Genomic DNA, 25,074 nt, shown 5'->3' with positions numbered 1-25,074 from the left:
ATTTTCTTTATCCATTCATCCATCGATGGACATTTGGGCTCTTTCCATACTTTGGCTATTGTTGATAGTGCTGCTATCAACATGGGGGTGCATGTGTCCCTTCGAAACAGCACACCTGTATCCCTTGGCTAAATACCTAGTAGTACAATTGCTGGGTCGTAGGGTAGTTCTATTTTTAATTTTTTGAGGAACCACCGCACTGTTTTCCAGAGTGGCTGCACCAGTTTGCATTCCCACCAGCAGTGCAAGAGAGATCCTCTTTTTCCCCATCCTCTCCAATATCTGTCATTGCCTGAGTTGTTAATGTTAGCCATTCTGACAGGTGTGAGGTGGTATCTCAGTGTGTTTTTGATTTGTATTTCCCTGACGATGAGTGATGTGGAGCATTTTTTCATGTGTCAGTTGGCCATCTGGCTGTCTTTTTTGGAGAAGGGTCTAGTCATGTCTTTTGCCCATTTCTTCACTAGACTATTTGTTTTTTTGGGTGTTGAGTTTGAGAAATTCTTTATAGATTTTGGATACGAACCCTTTATCCGATACGTCGTTTGCAAATATCTTCTTCCATTCTGTCAGTTGCCTTTTAGTTTTGCTGATTGTTTCCTTCACTCTGCAGAAGCTTCTTATTTTGATGAGGTCCCAATAGTTCATTTTTGCTTTTGTTTCCCTTGCCTCTGGAGATGTGTTGAGTAAGAAGTTGCTGCGGCCAAGGTCAAAGAGGTTTTTGCCTGTTTTCTCCTGGAGGATTTTGATGGCTTCCTGTCTTATGTTTAGGTCTTCCATCCATTTTGGGTTGATCTTTGTGTATGGTATAAGAAAGTGGTCCAGGTTCATTTTTCTGCATGTCACTGTCCATTTTTCCCAGGACCACTTGCTGAAGAGACTGTCTTTATTCCATTGGATATTCTTTCCTGCTTTGTCAAAGATTAGTTGGCCATACCTTTGTGGGTCCGTTTGTGGGTTCTCTATTCTGTTCCATTGATCTGAGTGTCTGTTTTTGTGCCATATTTTTAAAATTTGTTTCAAGTTTCATTTATTTATTTTGAGAAAGAGAATGAGCACGTGTGCACAGGCAGGGGAGGAGGGGAGAGAAAAGGAGAGAGAGAGTCCCAAGCAGGCTCCCTGCTGTCAGCACAGAGCCCAATGCTAGGTTCGATCTCATGAACAATGAGATCATGACCTGAGCCAAAACCAAGAGTCAGATGCTTAGCCAACTGAGCCACCCAGGCGCCCCTGCAAATCTAGCTTTGATATTTCCACCTGCTGCGTACTATTCTATCATATGCACTTGCCAACTGTACTTATCCATATATTTCAGGACACACCCTCAAGTTTTGCTCCCAAAACACTTCTATGAACATCCACATATATTGCTATACTTACACTGCTCTCTAGGCTAGTCAGAGAAACTATCCCTAGAGAGAAATGTTCAGTCTCTCCTCTTTCAAAACTGTCTAGTTTTTCTGAGGTATGTCCTCCCTAGGAGAGCTGCAGTCACCTACCTTCTCATACCAGTTGTGCAACGTTTTCTTTCAACTCATCCTCACCAGCCCTTGGTATGTGTCAGACTTTATATAGTTTTTACCAATCTGATGATGTGCAATGCGATCTCAATTGTGTTCTGTTGGGCTCTTCTCTGACTGCCAGTTGGGCCGATTTTCTGTCTTCTCACATGATTATCTGTCACTCAAGATTCCCCTTCTGCTGAAACGCCTATGCGTGTCCATTGTCCTTTTCTCTCCGTTGTTGTTTCCATCTTTTTATTAGCTGATTTGCACCAATTCCTTGCACATTCTGGCTGTTAACACCCTAAAGTTTTGGGTATTGCAAATATCTTCTGGACTGTCACCAGCCATCTGTCATTGTTAGTTTTGTGATGTCCTTCATTGAACCCAAGTCTTCCATTTTTGTATTGTTTTCATTTATCAATTTATCTCGACATTTTGAGTTTATGAGGTTTTTACCTAACCCAAAGGCAAACTAGTATTCCCCAATGTTTTCTTCAATTAGCACATTTTGAAGTCACTGCATTTTGAGACACTTTTTAATGCATCAAGATAGGGGTTCAGTTTTATTTTTCTCCATTTAGTAAAATCGTCTTCTCCACGATTTTTGAAATAATCTACACTTTTACTCTATATTCATTTAGCAGTCCTTATCACATACTTGCTTCTTATAGATGCATGCTTTATTTGGGGATTTTTCATCCTTTCCCCTGGAACGTTTGCTAGCTCTGCACTTCAGCCTGACGCTTGTCATTTCTATTCTTTCTTGAATGTCTCATTTTCAAGTAGAGTGGTTCAGTCCCTTGCTTCTTCTTTTTCAAAGTGGCTTGGTTCCTCAAGAGCCATTATTCTTCCATATAAAATTTGAAATCAGTTCATCACAATCCCAGAAATTCTTGCTGTGATTTTGATTGGACTTGTAATGAACTATAAAGCAATCTGGGCAGCAGAATCCCTAATAGTACCTAGAGTTATCTGTATTCAGATGCGAATGTTGCAAATGTTCGCAGGTATAGTTGAAACAAATAGGAATATCCCTCCTTTTGCTCTGTCATTGTTCACCTGTTCCACTGGGCTAGATACTCCACAAGAGCAGGGACATGGTCTGTCTTGTTCATGTGCTTAGATTGGTGCTGTGCACAGAATGGACACTCAGTAAATGCTTTTGGAATGAATGAAGGGAAGCCAGATCTATCAGAAATGGAACATCAGCTCCTTCTGGTTTCCTCACCTCATATACAGGCATCCACCAACCTCTGTGGCAGGGAGGAAGGTCAGCAGATACAACTTGCTATAAAGTGCTTTGTGGTGCAAACAACTGCCTAGTTAAGGGCCATCTCAAGGAGCACTTTGAATTGATCTGCCTGGAATTCTAACGAGAAGAGTGAATCCACATTGCCCCTGACCTGACTTAACCCCTTAGTTCCAATGAATCCACACATTCCTGAGTTTATCTTCCTGATAAACTGAGTAACCTGAGATATCGAGCCCATGGCAATGTTATTGAATGAATGAGTAATGCAACAAGTTACAAAGTTCTTCAAAGAAGGTTGGAGGATTATCTCCTCCCTATTCTCTCCTGCTTTTCCAGCCTCTGCTCCTGGCACATAGTGGGTGGAGTTGTGGGAAGGGAGGTCATATGAAGTGATGATCCATCGTTCTGTTTTTGTTTTCCTTTTGCTTCTACTCCCCTCACTTTGTTTTTCTGAGGGAGAGAATGAAGAGGACAGGACTGGAAAGGTGGCAGATTTCTAATGAAATCACTTTTTTTTTTTTTTTTTAAGAAAATGATAACACTAAAACCATAAGGCAAACCAGTAGGGGGTGTTAAAGATAAAATTACCACTCAGAAGTCAATGGAAATGCAGTTATAGGCAATTATTGCATGTTCTCTGTGTCCCTTGTAAGCGAATTGACCTTTAAAAATAAAATTGCTCTTGATTGTTTTTAAATCTCATTTTCTGTGTCTCTGAGATTGTTTCCAACTGGTATCTGTATATTTTTAAAATCTCCAAATGTACCATCATAAATAATAGTAATCAAAGTTTCTTGCATTATTAACTTTCCCTTACATTAAAAAAAAAAATACTCCTATTGCCCATCTGGCCATGAATAAGCAAGTCATAATAGTCCCATAGACTGGAATATTATGCAGCCATTAAATAGTGTTTTAAAGAAGTTTAAGATATATGGGAATGTTTAATATAGAATCTTTTCTTTTAAATTAATGTTTATTTATTTTAGAGAGAGAGAGACAGAGACAGAGCATAAGCAGAGAGAGGGGAGAGGCAGACAGAGAGGGAGACACAGAATCGGAAGCAGGCTCCAGGCTCTGAGTTGTCAGCACAGAGCCCAACGCGCGGCTCAAACACATGGGCAGCGTTCCACGAGATCATGACCCAACCTGAAGTCGGACGCTTAACCGACTGGGCCACCCAGGCGCCCCTATTATATAATCTTATATATATGTAAAAAAACAAGATACAAAACCACATATAGAGAGTATTCTTTTTTGAGTTTTTTGATGTTTAAAATAATGATTATGGGATTATGGGTTGGTTTTATTTTCTTCCTTATGTAGCTCTCCTCTGTAACTTCCAGGTTCTCTTCCATCAATGTCATTCTTACAATCCGAAAAAAAGTATAAAATTACTCATATCTTTCTGATAGAAGTTAATTTGTCTTGGAGGTATCTTTTGAGGGAGGTAGGAAATAGGTACAATTTTTCTCATTTAAAGTAGATTCCTGAGACATCGTAAAGTCCCTGCCTCAAATCACATAATTCATGACAGAGAACTGGAATCTGAAAGAGAAACCAACCTCTTGGACTTGGTCCTGGCCTCACTTAATAAACCTGGTGAGAAAAGCACAGGGCTGGTATCTTCTCAGAGCCTCTACATGGCTGGTTCAGAGGAACATCCTTCCTCCCTGCACTGACAGCCCCTGGAGGAGACCCAGACAGAGAGTGAGCTGAGGCTCCCCTTCCCAGGTAAACTCTCTTCAGCCTTTTGCCACGGGAAGGGAAGAATCTGGAAACACATCTCTGAATTATCACAATTTCCAAATGAGTGGCTCTATCCAACTGAGATCACTCCAGATACAAATCCTATTGTCAGCAAAGAGCAATGTGTCCATGTTCGTAAATTACTGGAAGGCTAACTTCAGATATGTCGTGTCTTCAATCCTTGAACACTTAAGAATAGGGATTGTGTCTATTCTTTTCCGAAGGCTCCTAGCCAAATTCCCAATACAGAGACATTACGCTTGCCATGTAATCTTTCTAGATACTCATTAACTCACTAACCATTGGCCTTAGAACATTGTAACTTGAGAGCCCTTCTTCAAATTCAAACCTGGTGGACAGAATATGCAATGTGCAACATCTTATTACGACGTGAGGTGACTCATTCATCAGTGTGGGATCTCTACATTGCCATTCAGAGAATCAATAAGTCTTGTGATTTACTTTCAAGTGGCTCTTTTAATTTTTTGAAGGGCCAAATGACAACTATGTCTTTCTTTTGGTCCTAGCTCTCGATAAATTGATTGCCTGGGCTCACCTACAGAGATTTCGCTTCAACTGAGCCCCAATGGAGCCCAGGCGTTGGAATTCTTTTAAATCTCTTTTGATAATTCTAATGCTCAGCCAGGGTTGAGAACTATTAATTTAAAGTCTGAATTTCGGCTCTATGACATATTTAGTATCCATGATTTATTTGATGGCAAGTCTTTGGTCAAGAATGTAACATCCAATTATAACACAGATCCCACGGGTAAGATCAGATTTAGGATTTTCCATGAGATTTCCAGAAATGTACTGCAGCAACAATCAAGTATTGTTGGATATTTTCTATTTGTCTAATACCCTCCGAAGAAGCACTAGGAGAAACCGGTTTTCTTAAATCTGTAGCTCAGTTTAGGGAGAATGACTTCTTTGCAGTATTAAGCCTTCCAAACCATGAACATTATTTATTCCTGAATTTGTTTAGGTCTTATATCAGCCAGGGTCCAGTGACGAGATGGAAACCAGATCAGTCATTTGAATGGGGAAATTTTAATATAAAAATTTACGTCCAGGGTGCTTGGGTGGTTCGGTCAGTTGAGTGTCCGACTTCGGCTCAGGTCACGATCTCATGGTTCGTGAGTTCGAGTCCCGCATCCAGCTCTGTACTGACAGCTCAGAGCCTGGAGCCTGCTTCCGATTCTGTGTCTCCCTCGCTCTCTGCCCCTCCCCCGCTCATGCTCTGCCTCTCTCTCTCAAAAATAAACGTTAATTTTTTTTAAGTATCAGAAATATTTTTTAAATATTAAAAAAAAATTTATGAGTAGTACAACTAGAACAAAGGTGGGTATCTATTCTTACAAGGGTAGAGGGTGACCCTAAGGGGTACGGAAGGAGCAACCACCAAAAATAGCTACTCCCTCTGGATAGTGAGGACATGTGAAAGGGTCCCTTTCCCCACCACCAAGGCTGAGGTTCAGACCTCTCTGGAGGAGGCGTGGCTACCATGGGAAGCTGCAACCCATGGGTGATGGGGAAACAGGAGGGCCGCAGCTGACTCCCAGGAGTGACCAACCACTGTGCAGAGGGGGACGTTCCTGGAGGGCACGGGTTGAACCGCTGCCTATGCAGGACAGAACTTCCGTGATAGAGGGTGGGTGGCGGTAGTAGCTATCAGGCACGCACCCCCAACCTCAGAGAGAAAATTGTCACTCTTTTACCAGATCTCTTTTCTTGATGGTTTTAGAGGCTGTGGGCAACACCCAGGGAAAATCACGATGCAGTTCTACAAGAACCCAGCCCTTTGTTAACAGAAGGATATGCTACTTATGGTAGCAAGAGCAGCCTTTAAAAAGGAAAATGTGAATACCAAAGAAATCTCGGTTACCTGTGTTGAAAGGGAAGATTTTGCTGCTAAGCCAGCAGCCCTCGCCCCAGGGCACTGGGCTCCCCGGGGGGGCCCTCCAGCCTTGCCTCAACTGGGTCCAGAATCAGTCCTTCCCCACCACCAGCCCTCTCTTCCACAGCACGGGGATCTGATCTTCCACATACGAAGCACAGATCCGGGCACAGAAAGACAGAATCTCTTTGACTAATTTTCAGAGGAGCCACGGGCAGAGGCTCTTCTGTGTAAAGGCAGAGACGTGGCTGGACGGATGTTGTGGCAGAGAAAGAAACAAGAGTGGGTGAAGGAACAAGGAGATTCAAGGCATTGTCCATCTGGCAAGAAAGGGGACGGGGAAAAAGACAATAATGCCTCAGGGGCTGTAAACTATTTATGATTCCAGATCGATATCAAAAGAGCCGTATCAGAAACTAGTTTTGGAGAGGAAATTGGTGAACTTTGCTTCAGGACAGGATACGGTGGATAAAATCATCTTAGGGCTGCTTTTCAAATTTAAGCAAGTGACCTGATCTGAGGCCAAGGGCACATAAGGGAGCCTGTTGGGAGTTGGAACAGGCTACTTGGGGCTGCCTTGGCACTTCCGACCCCCTGCCCTATCTCCAATGTCTGCCGAAACCTTACCCCAGCTCCAGACCCAGACCCTGCCCCCTCGCTACTGCCCTCCACGTTCTCTTCAGATTCGTCCTCCTCCAGCAGCTGGCAGAGGGAGGAGAAAAGTCCAAGGATGCTGGAGCCCAGGTGGCCATGAAGTGTTGCTGCGCGACATCACTCAGTAGCTTGAGGAGACCCCAGACAGGTGTGACACAGGGCCCCGGGGACAGTCACTGGAGAAAGAAGAGGCTTCCCGCAAAAGAAATAGGGCTCTTCCTGAGCTAGGAGCCCTGCAAGAGATTTTAATTTAATGTTACCTTGATGCCAGCTCGCAAAGAGGAAGAGGCTTCCTTGAATTCTCTGCAATTCTGAGTAGTAGTGCGAATGTGTGTATATCTCTGTGTGTGTTTGTGTGTATGTGTGCGTTCAGATGCAGCTCCCTTGAGAAAGGGATAAAAGGAGGTTGAGTGGGATTTTTAAGAGGAACCTATATGAGTACCCAGGGCATTGTGGAAAACTCTATTTTAAAAGAACTGATCCTGGGGCACCCGGGTGGCTCAGTTGGTTGAGCGTCCGACTTTGGCTCAGGTCATGATCTCGTGGTCCGTGAGTTCAAGCCCCGCTTCAGGCTCTGTGCTGACAGCTCAGAGCGTGGAGCCTGCTTTGAATTCTGTGTCTCCATCTCCCTCTCTCTCTCTCTCTCTGCCCCTACCCACCCCCCCCCTCAAAAATAAATAAACATTAAAAAAAAATTTAAAGAGCTAATCCTTCAAATTACACGTTTTGGAGAGCCCTCATTTTTTCTGTTCTAAGAACATTCCTGTTCTTAGAGCTGACTTTTCTGGCGGTCCTTCAGCTGAGGACACAGCACAGTGCAATGACAAGTGAAGGGGCTGAGGTCCTGCTTTGACATTAAGCAGGAGCTCTGTGATGCTGGGAAAACATGTGCCCCCTCCCAGCCTCATTTCCACTCTGTAAAACAGGAGGTCAGCCCCAGTTATTTCTGGTGTAGAATTTTCATTCCAGAAGCTCAGCGTCCTTTGTAAAACCCAAACTGCTGGTAAGCAATCGCCCTATCCCCTGCATAGCCCTCCGCCAGCTCAAGAACCACATGCTGCTCCCTTGCTCTCGGTTCTGTTGTAGACATTTCCGATGGGCAGGGAAGGGGCTCAAAGGAAAGGACAAGCCTCAAGACCACCCAAGTGCCCAGCAGTTCTTTTCCTTCCCATATGTTGTCTTTGCCAGCCCAGCCGTATGACACCAGCTCTGTCTACCCATGTATATGGAAGATGCACTTGGCCCACAGGGCCCTGGCTGGCAGGTGCACTCAATGCTCCTGGATCCTTTTCTCTTAGTATGCAGGTGTGTGTGGTTGGGAAACAGGACTGCAACTTGACCGTGCCTGCCCCCTCCACCCCCCTCCCCCCCCCCCCCCCCCCCCCCCGGCTTTGGGGAATAGGAGTGGCTGGCAATCGAGAAAGCTGCAGAGAAGCGTATGCTGTGACATCCGGCTCTTAGACCCTCAGCATTCCTCCCAGGATGCCCACCCCTCTCTCCTGTCTGAGGAGCTGGAAGCAGCCTCCTGGATCCTCTGGGAGAAGAAGGTGATTTCAGTCACACATATTTCTATGACATGGATGTCCAAACAGGAAACCAAAAGGAACTGGCTTTTCAGTTTTGGGTTTTCTTGTTGTTTTTTTTTTTAAGGCAGCACGCGGCCAGGGATGGACAAGACCAACATTACTGCCGTAATTCTAAATGCCTGAAGCTTAAGAAATCCACCACCGGATTGAGGTAACCGGATACAAAATGACTTGCACTGTTTAGAAAGTAAGGTTTCTGCACCGTGCACGGGCTGTGCGCGCCTGTATTTAGAAGTCAGCGCAGGACCTCAGCTGACGCTTCCGCACCTGCCAGGAGTTGCTGATGTGAACCAGGTGGCCTGCTTCAAGCCGAATTCAATTACCCAGATGGCAACTGTTTCCTAATTCAAAGCTTTAACATTGGCCTTATTTTTTTTTTCCATTATGAAAAATGAGAGGGGGCAGAAAATACATAGAGTCTGAGCACTTCTGGTTTATGAGATTAGAGGCAAGATAGGGAAATGGGTCCCTGGCCTCCCCCAGCTCCCTGCAGCTCCGGCCTGTAGCGCGGTGCCTGGATGACTGGCTGCTTGTTCCATGAACAGCAGTGACGGCCCTACTCCTGGGCCCCTCCTTGGGAAGCTGTAAGAATTCTCCCTTGCTCATTAGCGATCGCATTCACAGATGGTATCTCTCTCTTTTTGTGCTGTGTTTTGTTTTGTTATTTAAGGAGAAGGGAAAAATAAGAAGAGGACATTGCATTTGGAGACCATGCCTTCTTTTTCCTAAGGAGGCTCTGCCGTGTCAGTCCTCCCGGTTCAGAACGTGGCATTTCAAGCGTCTTATTCTCACGGTGAACATGTCCCAGTGGGCTGCTGGTGCCGTGCGTTAGCAGTGGGTTCACTTCCCCGGTGCTCACCTGTGGCTTGGGGAGAACCAGTTCAGACAGGTGGAGGGCCCAGCGGCCCCCACCCACCCCGCTCCTGCCCTCTGCACTCTGGTTACTGCCACAGGCTGGCAGAATATCGGCAGATGGGCCCACGGTTGGGTAAAGGAGGTTGGTGGGGGAAGAGAAAAGCCAGCGTCAAGTAGATTCTGTGCTCACGCCCCTCTCCTCTAGAAGAATTTTCGTGGACGCCTTCCTCCTTCTTTCGGTCTTCTTTCTCTCAGACTGAGTAGGAGTTTGAAATCGGGACAATTCCTCACGCGTTTTGGACAGTTACCGTGTGGCCGGGCGACGTTCCAATCATTCAGGTGTATTATGTCAGTTGATGGTTGTGGCGGCCTGGTGATGGAGTTACTGATAAAAAGGTTCAAGAGTTTCGTGGGAATACGGAAAATGCTGTTGCTCGGGAGAGGTATTTGACTGGGGTCCTGTCTTTTGATCAGCCGTCTTGAGTCTGCTGCCTCTACCGTCATTGCCGAGTCCCCCCACCTGCCCCTTCCCCGCCTCCCCCTCCGCTCCCCCCACCATCTCTCCTACCACCCTCCACCACCATGCCTCCCACCAGACGCTAAATGTCAAATGGATGGGGATGTCCGCAAATAAAAAACAAAACCAAGAGTTGAGATTTGTTTATACACGAACATCTTCTGCTTGAACTAGCTGGACAACTGAAGCCAAAGTTTGCATTAACTTGGCCTTTTACGCTGTTTTCCTTACCCTCTCTTGTCCCAGTCTTTACATGGGGAATTGGGAGCCAGGTGGCTTAACTTTCCTTTAGTCTGGGGAATTGCCTCAAGAGCTGGTCTATGTGAGCCGTGGAAACAGACCAAGTCCTTGGCCTATCTGGAATAGGCCAAGCATTGGCCATTCTGCTAATGGTTTAGCAGAAAACCATTAGAAAAACTGAATAAAAGGCCCGCAACTCCTCGGCTACTTGAGCTACCTTCTAGGGATAGGCTGTTGTAGGCTAACAGACTGTTAAAATTATGTCCAAATCCCAGTTGTGTGTGTGTGTGTGTGTGTGTGTGTGTGTGTGTGTTTTGTCATATCCAGAAATTTAAAGCCTCTGTTTGGGGGAAGCAGTGGGTAGTGGGAATTAAGGATGCATGTGTGTGCACAAAAAAGCAAAACAAAATTAACGTGTTACCTCAAAGATACGTGGGGAGACACAGATGTCTTGGGAATCTGAATTCAATAAGATCAGAAGAGCTTTGATAAATGGCCCGATTGTGAAGGCTTCGCCTGGCATTCTGGGACTGCCAGAGAAATCTCTCCAAAGCACAAATCTGGTCATGCTACCACCTCCCTGCTTCAAACCCTGCCGTGTCTCCCCATGGCCCACAGGATGAAGTCCAAGTCCTTAGACTGGCACCCTGGCCCTCCACGATGTGGACCCTGCTCACCTCCCCGGGCTGATCTCCTGCTTCTCTCCCCCTCACTAGTGACGCTCCAGCCATTTTAAATTACCGGCTCCCAACACGCTAAGTCTATGTCCTGTGGGGTTTGACTATGCCACGCCTTTTGCGTACAACCACCCTCCTACCTCCACCCCCCTCCTCCCCAACACATACTGCTCTACTTCAGGAACTCCTACCCGTCTCTCAAGAGCCAGCCAAGGGGGCGCCTGGGTGGCGCCGTCGGTTAAGCGTCCGACTTCAGCCAGGTCACGATCTCGCGGTCTGTGAGTTCGAGCCCCGCGTCAGGCTCTGGGCTGATGGCTCGGAGCCTGGAGCCTGTTTCCGATTCTGTGTCTCCCTCTCTCTGTGCCCCTCCCCCGTTCATGCTCTGTCTCTCTCTGTCCCAAAAATAAATTAAAAACGTTGAAAAAAAAAATTTAAAAAAAAAAAAAAAAAAAGAGCCAGCCAGGGAAGCCTTTCCAGCTCTGCTGACAGACGGGACCCTCCTTCCTTCACGCCCTCATGATCGATACATGCTTCCATGCACAGATATCCGGCACCCCTCGCCCTGTTACTAATACCTCTGCCTGTCTTTCTTTTATGCCAGATGGGGAACTATTTGAGGCTAGAGAACATGGCTTGGTCATCTTTAGCCACCAGCACTAAGCACAGTGCTAGGCTCAGAGTAGATGCCCAATAAAGGGCTATTCTGGGTTTTGTTTGTTTGCATCAACTAGCTTTCTCTTTTGTTAAACACGGAAACAACGTAGCATGCCAGAGGAAGGGGCTGGAAAGGATTCTTCGGGAGATGGGAAGAAAGAGAGGAAACCTTTCTTAGGGGCTTATCTGTGGGAGTCCATATGTGGAGGTCACCCATCAACCAAAATGGCAGCCTCTAGAGTAAAAGCTAAGCTGTTAAAAATGAATTGAGCCGGTTACTATTTTTGTCCCTGACCTACTTTTGGGTTACTTTCTACTGCTAGAGTTACAAAAACTCTGGGAGTTTGTGTAAATGAACCAAACGGCTTTTCGATGGTTTTGTATTCTCTCGTTTGCACTCCACTGTAAGGAAAATCTGCACAGTCCCTGAAACCCAGTTTTCATGCAAAAAGCATCTATGGAAGAGGGGCGCCTGGGTGGCTCAGTCAGTTAAGCGTCCGACTTCAGCTCAGGTCACCATCTCGCAGTCCGTGAGTTCGAGCGCCGCATCGGGCTCTGGGCTGATGGCTCAGAGCCTGGAGCCTGCTTCCGATTCTATGTCTCCCTCTCTCTCTACCCCTCCCCTGTTCATGCTCTCTCTCTGTCTCAAAAATAAATAAACGTTAAAAAAAAATTTTTTTTTTAATCTATTAAAAAAGCATCTATGGAAGAGTGTAGATGGTTCTCAGTAGGACCGTCTTCCACGGGACTTTCTCAATTGTTTTTCCATGGAAGATTTAGCGGCCAGGAATAGCAAATCTCTCCACCCCAGTGGCAGCATTCATTTCCTTAGTGCTCATGACTCTATTCCCCTGAGAACTAGAAGGGCTACACAGCAGTTATCTCCTCCTGCCTCCTCTGTGGCGGGCTTGCCCACACCGGGTTGTAAGCCTGCCCAAAGCCACGTCTCCGCTGGCTGAGCGCAGATGGGACTCCAGCAATAGACAATTTTCCGGTCTAGATCCTTTCTTTGTTGCCATTTTGGTTTGCAGTGCCCCAGTGGTCGTTGATTTCTAGAAGACAGATGATGAGGTTTCACATCTGTGACACTGTAACATTCGATAGATCTGCAGTTGGAGTGAGGGGCATAGACATGTCCAGGGAGTGGATGCGGGAGGAGGAGAGCAAACACCGGCTCTGAATGTCAGGATTCTGTGTAGAAGCAGTGGAAAAACAACTTACCGTCTTCCCTACTAGGACTGCTTAATAAGAACAACTGATTTAAGTGGCGGTTGCACGAAACGGATGCTGAGGGGAAACCGAGCACTTGACTCTCTTTGGTGATAATCGTTCCCGGGACAGGCACCAAGGAAATGCTGTTTTCTGAATTTCCAGAAGCAGAACTTGGCTTCAAAACTCATTAAAGGAAGAAAATATGTTCAGGAGAGTCCTAAGGAGCCCTAAGAGGGAATTAAGAGATGAGTAGAAAATGGAGGCTGTGAGGAAAAGTTGGGGGGGGGGGGGGTGCAGTGGGCAGATTTATTTAACTGACAGATTTCGGATATCAGTGGTGTGCCCAGCGCCGTGCTGGGAGATAATCTGTCTGCTGCTGGACAGGAGAAAAGAGATCTGCGATGGTGGGATAGACACGGTCTCAGAGGAACTTTGGACGGTGAGAAGAGCTGGCTTTAATGCAGTGACAGTGGTAACTAAATGGCTTTCTGGGGGACCTAGAATATAATGAAAGATAAAGACGCATGCTTACAATTGTTTCCACACCGACTCGCACGCGAGCTGGGCCAAAAGGACTTTTCAGCAAGTGCTTGTTCAAAGTGCTAGCACTCTTGGCTCAAAGTACTCACTTGCATCATATTTTTCATACATCTGCTGACTCGCTTCACAATGGCTGGGCCAAGCCTCCCTGGTTGTGTCAGATCCTCCTCGAGGCCATCCACTCTTGGCAGCCTTGGGTCTATGAATGCTGAGTCTCCAGGGCCAATCAGTTTCATTGTGACCCAAGCTAGGAGCTTAAAAAGAGCTGATAGGATGAGAAGCAGGTAGAATAGAGAGGCAGAACTTGCCCAGCTATCTCTTCTGGAAGTATTGCTTCTCCCGGGCACTGCTCTAGGAGTTGGAAAAGGTACACAAAACTCAGCCATTCTCCTGGGACCATCCAGTGTCAATTACTCCCTGGGCCTTGGGGTCTTCATTAAAAAAAAATGAAGGCAGTGTTCCATCTCGAAGGTTCTATTCAGAAGCCTCTCCCGAGAGGAAGAAAGAAGGCTTTCCCAAGAAAAGGACTTTTTTCTCCTTTGGTCATCTATATTTTAAAGTGCCTCTCTCAAGGGGCACCTGGGTGGCTCAGTCGGTTGAGCGTCCGACTTCGGCTCAGGTCATGATCTCGTGGTCTGTGGGTCCGAGCCCCACATCAGGCTCTGTGCTGACAGCTCAGAGCCTGGAGCCTGCTTTGGGTTCTGTGTCTCCTTCTCTCTCTCTCTGCCCTTCCCTGCCTCATGCTCTGTCTCTCTCTCTTTCTGTCAAAAATAAATATTTTTAAAAATTTTAAAAATAATAAAGTGCCTCGCTCACATCTGAGACGCCTGCACCTCAGTGCTGCCATGCTGTCCCTCTGTCTTGATTCCACAGACCTGTCCAGAGCTCCATATGACAACCAGGTGGGTATTCCTTCTACTACTCTTTCCCAGAAGACATTTGCAACTCTTGCTTCTTGACCATACTTTTCACCTTCACCTCTTAAAATTAGCCATTCACTCCTGGCAATAACCTTTACTCCTAAAAACACCCCTAAAGACTGCCCAGAAGTGCCTAGACCATATCACTTGGGGGTACTGTTTAGAGAAAGCATCAACCTTAGAGGACCCAGAGTGAAGCCCTTTCTGATATTCTGAAATTTTTTGTTGAATTATGTTTCTTTCAATAAGACTGCAATGGCAAATGACATTATCAAAAACCTTGAAAATGGATTGGGATTTGCCTCTGGAGGTGGTCAGGTGGATCAGAACGAGGGTGGGTGTGTGTGTGTTGATCTATTTAGGGTGTTTCTACAAAAGAAAGGTTCTCTGCCTTAGAGGTTGCACAGCAGACTGATGAAAAGTGGGGCTTGGTGGGGAAAGGCTCTAGTCGAGGTCTTCTTGGTTATAAGAGGAGAGGTGTGTAGGAAGTGTGAGGACAGCAATGTTGGAAGCAATTGGTCTCCCCCTCACCCTAACTTCCTTGGTGCTATGCTCAGATACCAAACTTCAGAAGTAGGAGGATGCCCGGGTGCCTGGGTGGCTCAGTTGGTCAAGCCTCTGACTTCAGCTCAGGTCAAGATCTCAGAAGGTGGTGATTCCAGCCCAGCGTCAGGCTCTGTGCTGACAGCTCAGAGCCTGGAGCCTGCTTTGGGTTCTGTGTCTCCCTCTCTCTCTCTGCCCCTCCCCTGCTTGCACTCTGTTTCTCTCTCTCAAAAATAAATAAACACTAAAAAGCAGTTTTGTGAAGGCAAGGCAATGTACAGATCTTAGTTGACACTTCTTACATTTTTATGCGTTTTCCCTACACTGGAATATAGCTAGAACTTTGAGGTCTTCCAGGAAGGACCTTCAGCAATCTTCCAGAAGCCAAATAAACAGCTCTAGAGACAAAGGGAAATGCCTTGATCTATCACAGTTATATTTTTGAATGAAGAAAAAAAAAAAAGAGGTAGTTTTACTTAAGAAGGGAGAAAAAGGACATCAGCTGGCAGGAAACATCTATATCATTCAGCCTTTTCCTTTCTACATTTTGTTGTTGTTCTTGCTGCACTTTTCCCATTCAGACTAGGGCCCAGGGGATGATTAATCTTTTTATTTTTTTTATTTTATTTTTTATTTTAAAAAAATTTTTTTAACGTTTATTTATTTTTGAGACAGAGAGAGACAGAGCATGAACAGGGGAGGGGCAGAGAGAGGGAGACACAGAATCGGAAGCAGGTTCCAGGCTCTGAGCCATCAGCCCAGAGCCTGACGCAGGGCTCGAACTCCCGGACCGCGAGATCGTGACCTGAGCCGAAGTCGGACGCTTAACCGACTGAGCCACCCAGGCGCCCCATGTGATGATCAATCTTAAACAAGCTAAGAGATCTTTACCAAGCAGAGGCCTTCTAGGGGTTAACAGTAATGGGGGCTATAAGGGCTTCTCCATGAACCATTTTCTAGAGTCCTGGAGACAGAGCCCTGATAATGGTCTGTAACTGGTTTTGAATGGCCAGAACCCTGTTCTGGACTTGAGGGCTCTTTCCCTAGCAGTCACCTCTGAATTCCTCTGCTTTTCATGGGGGGATGTAACCAAGCCTGGAGATCCCTGGAGGAGGCACCAGCCCTTAACAAAGCCTTCTTCGGCGAGAGGAAGAGACTCCTGTAAGAAACAGTATCTTTTAAGAAGTAATAGAAATTACCCTAAAGTTCTGATAATACAGTTTTCATTTTTCCTTTTCTCCTTCCTTCCTTCCCTATTTCTTTCAAGCTTCTTATCTTTATTTGTTCATGTTAAATTAATACTTAGAGTCCACAGGGCCAACTTTAACTTGGTTAGGAAGTTAATATTTTCCTTGTTTCTTGTAGGTATTCCCAGATGCATACTGACTTGCTCCTGCGAATCTTGTGCTTTCCTATAGTCTCTCTGACTTCCTGAAACCCTTGTTAGTAATAATACTCTGCTTTCTAAAGGTTCGAGAACTTCAACCACAGCAGCCTCTGCTAAGAAGCAGAAGCTGTAACGGGAGGGAAGTCCCACAGCGCAGCCAGGCCAGGGCTTGGGGTGGGGGTGGGGGGGTGTCCCAGGGCTTATCATCATACGCCAGGCCCAGAGTCCCTCAGAACAGCCAAGGTTGCCCTGGCAAAGGCGCTGTGGTACCAGATGGGGGGGCCCTCAAACATCTCCCCACCGAGTCAGCGCCTTTTGCTAAAGACAGGCATTGCTTTAGGCTTGTGTTCCTTCCCTAAAAACCGAATCCCCAAACCGGGCAAGCAGGTTTCTTTCACACAGCAGCTTAAATAAATTCACTGGACGCCCTTTGGGTGGTCACTGGGGTCATGAAGAAAAGCAGGGGGAGAGCGCTCAGGCCTTCTGCAAGACCAGCTCAGACCCATTCCTCCTGGGGCCGAGGGGGAAGTAGATCACGCGGATCCCGGACCACAGGAGGCATTTGGGGGGGGCACCGAGAGACTGGGGAGGCGATCCGCAGGTGGGCGCTGGGCTCGGACTGCCCAGGGAGGCGGAGTCCCTCAGGCGGGCGCGGGCTACCATCACACCCGACCCCCCACCCCTACCCCGGAGCGCCCTCGGTCCCGGAGGAGCGCCCTGATACGCTGGAAAGGCCCCTCCGCGCGAGGTTTCTGTCCCCAGTCCGCAGAGATTCAGGGAGCCCAGTTCCGAAAGCGTGCCCGCACCCACTGCGGACCTCGCTTGTCCTACAAAGCAGGTCGGTCACGCTGGGCGGCGGGAGGAGGGGCGCGAGAGCTGCAAAGCCGCCGAGTCCCAGCGGCCCGGGAAGCCGGCGCGCCCCGCAGTGGCGCGGCCGCGGCCTCCCGGGACGTGGGCACGCGCGCCCCAGGCCCCGGCGCCCTCCTGCCGGGAGCCCCGACTGGCCGCAGCCGGCGCGGCCCCGGCCCGGGGGCGGGGTTTGGGGCGGGGGCGGAGCCAGGCCCGCGGCCGGTGTCAGGTTGCTCCGGTAACGGTGACGTGCCGCGGCGTGGGCGGGGCAAGCACGCAGGTTGCATATTTTAGGAAGTGAGGAGGAGGCGCGGGCTCGAGCTGCGGCTGGGTCTGGGGCGCGGAGCAGCGGCGGGAGGAGGCGGACACGTGGCAGCAGCAGCGGTAGCAGCCCCAGCGGCGGCATCGGCCCGAGCCGCCGGCCGGTCTCCCTCCCTCCCGCCCCGCGGCAGCCCTAGCTCCCTCCTCTCCGCTCCCCCGGCCGCGCTAGCTCGGCCGGGAGCTGCTCTCTTCTTTCCTCTCTGATTCTCGAGCGACAGGACCCGGCGCCGCGCACAGACCTCCGCCACCATGGGGAAAGGGGTGAGTGTGCGGCGAGCCCGGGGAGGGGCGCGGGGCGCCGGGAGGGAGGAAGGAGGAGGAGGAAGTCAGGAGGGCGACCGCAGCCAGCGGGAAGCGGCGGAGGAGGAAGCGGCGCGGCGCGGCGTGGACGGGCAGGCAGGGCGGCCAGGCTTAAAAGACGACGCACTTTGGAAATGGAGGGAGCGCAGCCCTGGGGGCCCGGCGGGTGGGGGGAGGGGGCGCCAGGGGACGGCGGGCGGCAGCGCGGGGCGGGCCGCCGACCCCCGAGTCCCAGCGCGCCGCAGGCCCGGGGCTCCTGGAGGCGGCGCTCGGGAGCCGCGGGGCCGGGAGGAGGAGAGCGGACGCCGCGGGGCGGCCCCGGGAAGGCGCTGGCCGCCGCGGCATCCCCGAAGCCGGCTCCCCTCCCTCCCTCCGCCCGCCCTCACCTCCCATCTCTTGCCTTCCCTTTTCCTTCCGCCCTCCGTGCCCAGAGGAAAGGCGTGCTCCTCCCCTTCCCTTGGGGCGCGCTGCCCGGGCCCCTCCCGGGCTGCCTTCCCACCGCGGCGCCGGCGGGGGCTTCCGACGCGGGGGCTGCGCTGGGGGGCGAGGCGCCCGGTCCCGACGGCGCTGGGGCTTAGCCCGTTTCCCGCACTGGCGGCCGCCCTCCCCCTTACCCCCTCCCCCCCCCCCCAAAAAAACTGGCTTCCCCTCACTGCGGAGCCGGTCGAGCTGGCTAGTGCCAGAAAGGGTGTGTCTTCGCCGCCCTAAGATGGCCTTTAAGGTATACTTTTGCGAGCTTTAATGGGACGCCTTCCATAAACACTAGATGCGCCCTGGGGCGGCTGGAGTGGTCATTTCCTTGGTGGGGAGGGACGAGTAGAGTTTTCTTGGGGGGTGAGTCTGGTGGGGGGACAGGCTGGCGCACCAGGGCCTCTGGGTACAATCAACTCGAAAAAGGACTGCAGGCAGGGCGGGGGCGGGGGGTACAGGACGCGGGGGTAGGAGCGCCGAGGCATTCCCGAAGGAACCAGGGGTCTCCGGGGCAGGAGAGGAGAATGCTGGAAGCTCTGGGAACCCCCAGAGAGAGCCACAGCTCGTTTCTGTTTCTGTAACCGGTAGCCGTGATAACCCGGAGCCGCAGCAGAAGACTGAGTCCCAGACCCTAACGGGGCTAAAGTCAAGTGAGAAAAGTTTATACCAGATAACAGCCCAAAGTTATCAGTTCATGGGTTAAAATGACCAGGTCGTGAGAACACGGGTAGGAGAGAAGCCTCTCCATTATCTGCCGGGTTTGCACAGTGCGGGTGTCTGGTAGGTCTCTGGAGGTTTTTAGGGCTCTGCAGTGTGGAGTGAGAGGTGGGGGTAGAGGCAGGGTGCATTCTTTGGGGATTCTTGATTTTGGATTTTGAAGGTGGTAATTAGAAGGGCTCGGACGTGGTAGAAAGAGTGTGGAGAAGTGGAGTGGACGACTGGTATCTTTTAAAAGCACAGAGTGTGGCAAAGAGCTGAGTGCCAGCCTCCGTGTTCCCCACGACAGAAAAGTGGGTTAGTGGCCTGTGCTGGTAGCAAGCATTCCGTCAAACCTTAGGTCATTCCCATAAACGAGCCCTGTAAAGCTCACCCCTTTATCTCTCCCCCCGCAAAAAAAGGAAAAAAGTTAATTTCCTGAGCCGGACATTACTGATTTTGGGGGGTGTAGTGATCATGGATGTGTACCCGAGGCCTAGGAAGGTGAAGTGACTTGCTCAAGGTCAAATGGTTGGTTACTGACACACCAGACTTGCCTGATTTCTGAGCAGCCTGTGGTTTTCCCAGCCTGAACACTCCCCTACTTAACGCTGCCTTAATGTGCAGAGCTCCAGCATTATTCTTCATGTGAAACGGGGGTCTTTGTGATAATTGAATTAATGGACCAGAGAGACGTCTGAGTAACTAAGTTATATCCACATATCTGTATGTTTGTGTATCCACATATCTGTATGTTTCGTAACCGAACACCTGCACCGCAGTGGTGAAGATCACACATCTGGGTTGTGGGGGTTCACCCAAGATGTCTTACGGATCCTAAGAAAACACAGTGGTGGGTAGACACCAAATCGAATTACAGCTGGTCCACGGGATGATACGCCGCTTATGTGCCCAGGTCGTAGTTAGTGTTTTGGGTACTCTGATAAATTAATTGAACATTAAGGGGTGTGGGGGGGAGACGTGTGTGTTGGTGGTGATTCTCCTGGGATAGCCTTTCCCCCTTTAGTCCCCAGTGACTTACTGTGATAGTCCAAATGCTCAGAAGGATATTTTCTGCTGAAATGTTGGGATTTTTCCACATGGGGATTAAAATGTGGGTGGAGTGGTGACAAAAAAACCCCTGCTGATAATTGGTTAACCAAGAAGCCTGTGCTGGCAGCTAATTTTTAAGGTCATTGTTAATTTCTTCCCTTCCTCTTCCTGCTGCCGTGGGGGCCCAGGTTTTGATGATACTTCAGGTGATTTTATTTCTCCTTACAAGCCTAGCCCCTGAGCTTTTGGGAAGCAAATGAAAGAACTGCTCCTGCTGAATCATTCCTGGATGAGATAGGATTTTGTCCTTTTTTTCATGTTGGTGTTTTTGCCAGTGACTTGGCTTAAACCGGCAGCCAGGCCTACCGCCTGCAACTATTTGGTTCACCAAAGGTACACCAAAAACTTGTGTCTTTTCTCAGGTTTACAAAAGGTGGGGGCAAGGGATGTCCCTGGGTCCTGCGGTGCAGTTCTCCATTGTTTGAATATTAACTTAGTTACCTAGAAAATGAATCCTACCTTATTTATGGGCGGTGATTTCAAGAGGAGAAGGGGAAAAAGCTTCAGGTGAAGGTTGCACAGGGAACACGCCTGTCAGCAGAAATCCTGGTTGTATGGTCACATTATCAACTGCTCTCTGGGAGCTCAACTTGAAAGTGTGACTGAACTGCCTCTGGCTGCTATAAAGCTAGCACTTTAGACCGAAAACATTGTGAGGCAGAGTCCTCAGGGTGGAAAGTTGCCCAGGCCTGGCCAGGAGCAAGCAGAGCCCTTACGGGAGGACCAGCACTGGGGCCAGACCAGAGGGCTGAGATTGCATCACACCCCTTTGCCTGTTAAGCGGTTCAGTGTGTGAGTATGACAGGCTCCCCCCTTGGGGTTCTTTCTGTACGTTCTCAGGGTGTATCCTCTTTTGGTAACTTAACTGGTTGCTAATTTGTAGTGTTCTTTGCCAGTAAGTTTGTAACACTCTAGTGACTCACCTTTGGGTGGGAGGGTAGGAAAGGGGGAGGTCTGCATCATAAATCGGAGAACGCTGAGAATAGGCTAACCCCTGTATCCCTCCCTCCCTAATTTCCCTTCCCAAAGGAGGATTTTTCAAAATCTAGTACCTGTTCATCCAGGTGGGAGCTGAAACTGAAAACGTACAGACCTCTGGAAACGTTATTGCCAAATCTCATTTGAAAATAAAAAGTGAATTCAAAATTACGAAGCACAGTGGACTGGGTACTCAAACATGTTCCATCCCAGAACCCCTCGGAGCTGTTGGTTCGGGATGATTGTAGCAACAAATTAACAGTTAAGTGGCTTTCTGTTCGAGGCAGGCTCTGTTCTCTTAAATACAACCAAACTTCAGAATGAGAAAAAGGCTCTATTTAGAAGGATCGTGTATGTGAAAGTAAGTAAAATTAGTTTGTTGATTTAAAAACAAAAAGGTAAAAAAAAAAAAAAAATGTTTTTAAGTCCCTCTGAAGCTTCAGGTTCTTGATTGGCCCTTAGGTGGACCTACTCGCCCTGAGGACCAAGCAAAGTCATCTCTGTTCTGTCCAGCGTGAGGTCAGCGCAAGTAAACATCACCGCTTTCGTGGGGCTTACCAAGTACTGGGCACCGAGGGAAGATCAGATCTTCATTAACTGTAGGTTTCCTGTTCACCCGTTAGTCTTAAGCCCTTCAAAACCGGAGAAGGAGTTTTCTTTCACCTGGAAAACATATTAAGGATTGAAAATCATAGGAAATACCATTAATGACCCTCCAAAGGAAAGCCCAGTGAAAGAATCTGTTGACATTGTTGACCTATTTAATAACATCTTAGAGTCTTTGACTACTTTCACTTTTCAAGCAAGGGACTTTACATCTTTTGAGTCTTTGTAAAAGTTGCAAAAGGGGGTGGGGGGGGGGCAGCGTGCTTTTCAGCCATCTGTGATGGGAGGAGGGTGAACGTTTGTACCGCCGTGCCTTCTTGCTGCCCGGGGCTCTCTGCCAGCCAGCAGGCCAGAAGAAGAAACATGAGTGTCAGATCAGATGGGCTCACAGTAATCAGAGTGGCTGCGTTGGGCAGAATGTTCCCCAGCCCTGCCAGAGCTGTCCAGTTCTGAGTTGCTCTGCAAATACATGCCCAGTAACTAACTGATCACGCGAAGTGAAGAGAATGTGAAAGTCCACTGGCTATTTTTTTAAACTCTCCTTCGTTTCTATATTTTTGGAAAAGGAGACGTAACCAAGTCAGGTTTGAACTTTCTCACGTTGCTATGAATTGAGTGTATGAGAGGAAGTGGATTCTTTGGCTTGAAGCTCAGAGAGACTGTTCTTTGCATATGACTCACCTCATTAGTTGTGCTGGAAATGTGTTGTCAGGAATCCACAAGAAGTTCTTCGCATTTATTTGACTGATGTTTGGGTAGCAAATCCTGTCAGACTAGAGCAGTTTTCCTCTCTGGTTTCCTTTGCATCCTGAGCCACGGGAATTTGGGCCAGTACACCTCATTCCTTGGTTCCTTTGCAACTCTACGATGAATGGTATCTGAACATTAATTATCTCTGTGTCTGGTTTTGTTCACCCTCTATTTAGTAACAGCTGTTAGGTGGTTTCTGTTGGCGATCTGAGAAAAGTTGGCTCTTGGTGGCTTGTGCTTTGTCCTTGGGGTTTGTGTTGTTTGGGGGCCTGATGGTGAAGAAGAGTGTCAGGTTGTGGGGATCGGTGGGTCTTCATGTCTGATTTATCTTTCCTGTCCGTCGTCATGGTGAGGGCTCTCCTGCACTTTGGGATGAATATCCTCTTGTGTTTTTCTTTCTTCTTCCACAGGATGCTTCCCTGGGGCCATATTTGTTTCATTGTTTCAGTTCAGGTGCCCTGTCTCTCGGGCCTTGTGCCGCCTGCCAGCCCTTTTACTCCGTATCCTATGCTTCAGGGGACCAACCGAGGAGTGGTGAGGACTCAGAATTTATTCAGCCCCTCGTGGTGCTGGTGTCAGTTACTAATCCTTCTTCTCTCCACCTGACCACATCTTTTGAGTAGCACTAGCCAAAGAGGGGTCTGATAAGATGAGAAGAGGGGTGAGGAGGGCAGCCAATGGAGGGAACAGGCAGAAAGTTTTAACTCTTTGTAACCCGGGTGCCTAATGGTAGAGGTAGGGTTAACCCCCATGAAAAAACAGGTTCGGTGTTTGGGGTTTTGTTTTGTTTTCATTACTAATTGGTAAGTGGAAAAGCAGGGCATATTTTAAAAAAGAGACAGTAAATCTCTTAATACATAAAAGAGAATATATTGATCCTTAAGACATTTTGGAATCTGATTCTCAGCCCTTGCGGGAGGGTGGGCTGGCAGGCTTGTTAAGAATTTACTTACCAGCATGTTGGGGAGGAAGGTTGAGCCTAGTTCCTTTTGGGCTGAGGGAACCCGGCTAGAGCTGGAGATGTTTTTTTTGCCCCCCAATGGCTGATGGGCCGTGGCCCAAGTTTGGAGGTAGTGAGCTGGCCTCCCAAAGGGACCCATTGCTGTGGCTTCACTACATGATACTCTCCAGCCTGCTGTACGTCCAGGTGAGTGAGAAGGAATACGAAGCCATGGTGGTCCCTTGGGTCCCCTCCTCTACAGGAGAAAAAAAACTATTCCTTCACCGCCCGAAATGCTGCTCTGGGCCACAGAACAGCTGCAGTACTCAGGCGGCGCGTGTCCTCCCTCAACCCCAGCCGTCTCCGAGCCCTCGATGCCGGGGTAGAAAATTCCTTGCACGTAAACCAAACTACTTAAGGAGCAACTGGAGGCGAAATGAACTGGGCTTGATCATTTCTTCTATTTTCTTTCAGTTTTAATGGATGAGAGGGGCCTGGGTGGCTCAGGCAGTTAAGCGTCAGACTCTTGATCTCGGCTCAGGTCATGATGTCACAGGTTCATGAGTTTGAGCCCCACACCAGGCTCCACGCTGACAGTGCAGAGCTTGTTGGGATTCTCTCTCTCCCCCCTTCTCTCTGCCCCTCCCCCACTCTCCCTCATTCTCTTTCAAAATAAATAAACTCAAAAAAAAAAAAAAAGATTCTCTCTCCCTGTGTCCCTCTCCCCCACTCGCGTGCTCGCTTGCTCTCCAAAGAAAAAAAGGTTTTAATTAATGAGTTGAAATAATACCCCAAATGAGTTGTTTTTTAAGATTAAGAGGAGTTATAGTGAGGAATGTCAGTAATTTATATGTTAATTAGAACCCAGTTATAATAGTAACCTTAGTGCAGTGCCTCGCCAAGTACCTTTACATACACGGTTGTGTCTGATACTGACGTAATAGTACACGGCCCCAGGAAGACGGGAGGGCGCCTTCCCGGCCCCCTTTTTCCACACACAGGACGACGGAGCCCTCCTCCTGGCCCCTCTTCGGAGCCCAAGGTCTTTGTGTGTGGGAGTGGGTTTTCAGAAACGGTGCAGCTTTTAGGTGTTTTGTTTTCAGACTTGACGGGAGCCCTTTGGTGTGTCAGACGATCAGAAACGCCTTCTCTAGACCCGTCAGGAGTCACGCCAAGTGGTATTCCCATTGTGGGGATGAGGCCACCGAGGCTGACTGTCCACGGTCCCCGCAGCTGGCACGCAGCAGAGTGAGGATGACCGGGGGCCTCCTGGAAGGACGTCGGCATTCCCGTCTGAAGGGCACAGACACCGGAGCTTCCCCAGAGGCCTCTCGGGGGCACGTCCAGCAATCTTAAGAACTCGGAGCTCCCTGCTGGCCACAGGGCCATCTGTTGCTGCGGTGGGGACAGGTGGGCTGGCCAGCGAGTCTGGAACGCCTGGCTGGGGAGAGCCTCCGAAGCCTGGCCTGAGCCGGGGAGACGGTGTGGAGCGTGGAGGCCCCGGGTGCAGCTGTGGTGTGCACAGGCCTCAAGTGACTTAACTCTGCCATGGAAGCTTCTCTCCTACACGTCCTTGCACCTTTTCGTGTGTGCCTTTGTGAACCTGAGGATGATTTTACCTGTCCTGTCCGCCCCGCGGATTTTACTGAAGGAGAGGAAGGCGCAGGCCGGGGTCGGGGGGTCGGGGGGGTACGTGGTTTTAAGTGAGTGAACCTGATTACTACTCATGCTAACCTTGGTTTGTCCTGTGAAGAGTTTTCTCTCCCCACCTCCTGGGCGCTTTTGCCCTCTGCCCAGACCCAACGGTAGCAAAACACCTAGGGCATCTTTGAGCGGATGGAGCCCCTGGGAAGCACAGGATG

At 48.9% G+C, this 25,074-nt stretch overlaps 1 protein-coding gene and 2 long non-coding RNA genes across 3 annotated transcripts in view; 2 read left to right on the top strand and 1 right to left on the bottom strand.

Moving 5' to 3' along the window:
* The first annotated feature begins 4,326 nt into the window (after window positions 1–4,326).
* Window positions 4,327–9,109, top strand: LOC131504119 (uncharacterized). Its single transcript, XR_009257795.1, has 3 exons — window positions 4,327–4,491; window positions 8,460–8,604; window positions 8,708–9,109. It is a non-coding gene; the product is annotated as an uncharacterized LOC131504119 (long non-coding RNA).
* An 8,371-nt stretch (window positions 9,110–17,480) lies between these two features.
* Window positions 17,481–25,074, top strand: part of ATP1A1 (ATPase Na+/K+ transporting subunit alpha 1) — a 29,622-nt gene continuing 22,028 nt past the window's right edge. Inside the window, exon 1 of the mRNA XM_058716087.1 lies at window positions 17,481–17,619. Coding sequence (XP_058572070.1) covers window positions 17,608–17,619 — 12 coding nt within the window. The 5' untranslated portion in view covers window positions 17,481–17,607. The remainder of the gene's footprint in view (window positions 17,620–25,074) is intronic.
* LOC131504118 (uncharacterized) lies at window positions 21,039–22,860 on the bottom strand. Its single transcript, XR_009257794.1, has 2 exons — window positions 22,204–22,860; window positions 21,039–21,579 (listed from the first exon to the last, which is right to left on the bottom strand). It is a non-coding gene; the product is annotated as an uncharacterized LOC131504118 (long non-coding RNA).

Source organism: Neofelis nebulosa, chromosome 2 (genome assembly GCF_028018385.1).
Source record: "Neofelis nebulosa isolate mNeoNeb1 chromosome 2, mNeoNeb1.pri, whole genome shotgun sequence".
Taxonomy (NCBI): Eukaryota; Metazoa; Chordata; class Mammalia; order Carnivora; family Felidae; genus Neofelis; species Neofelis nebulosa.
Note: the sequence above shows the minus strand (reverse complement) of the source record. Positions and strands in the feature narration are given on the sequence as shown.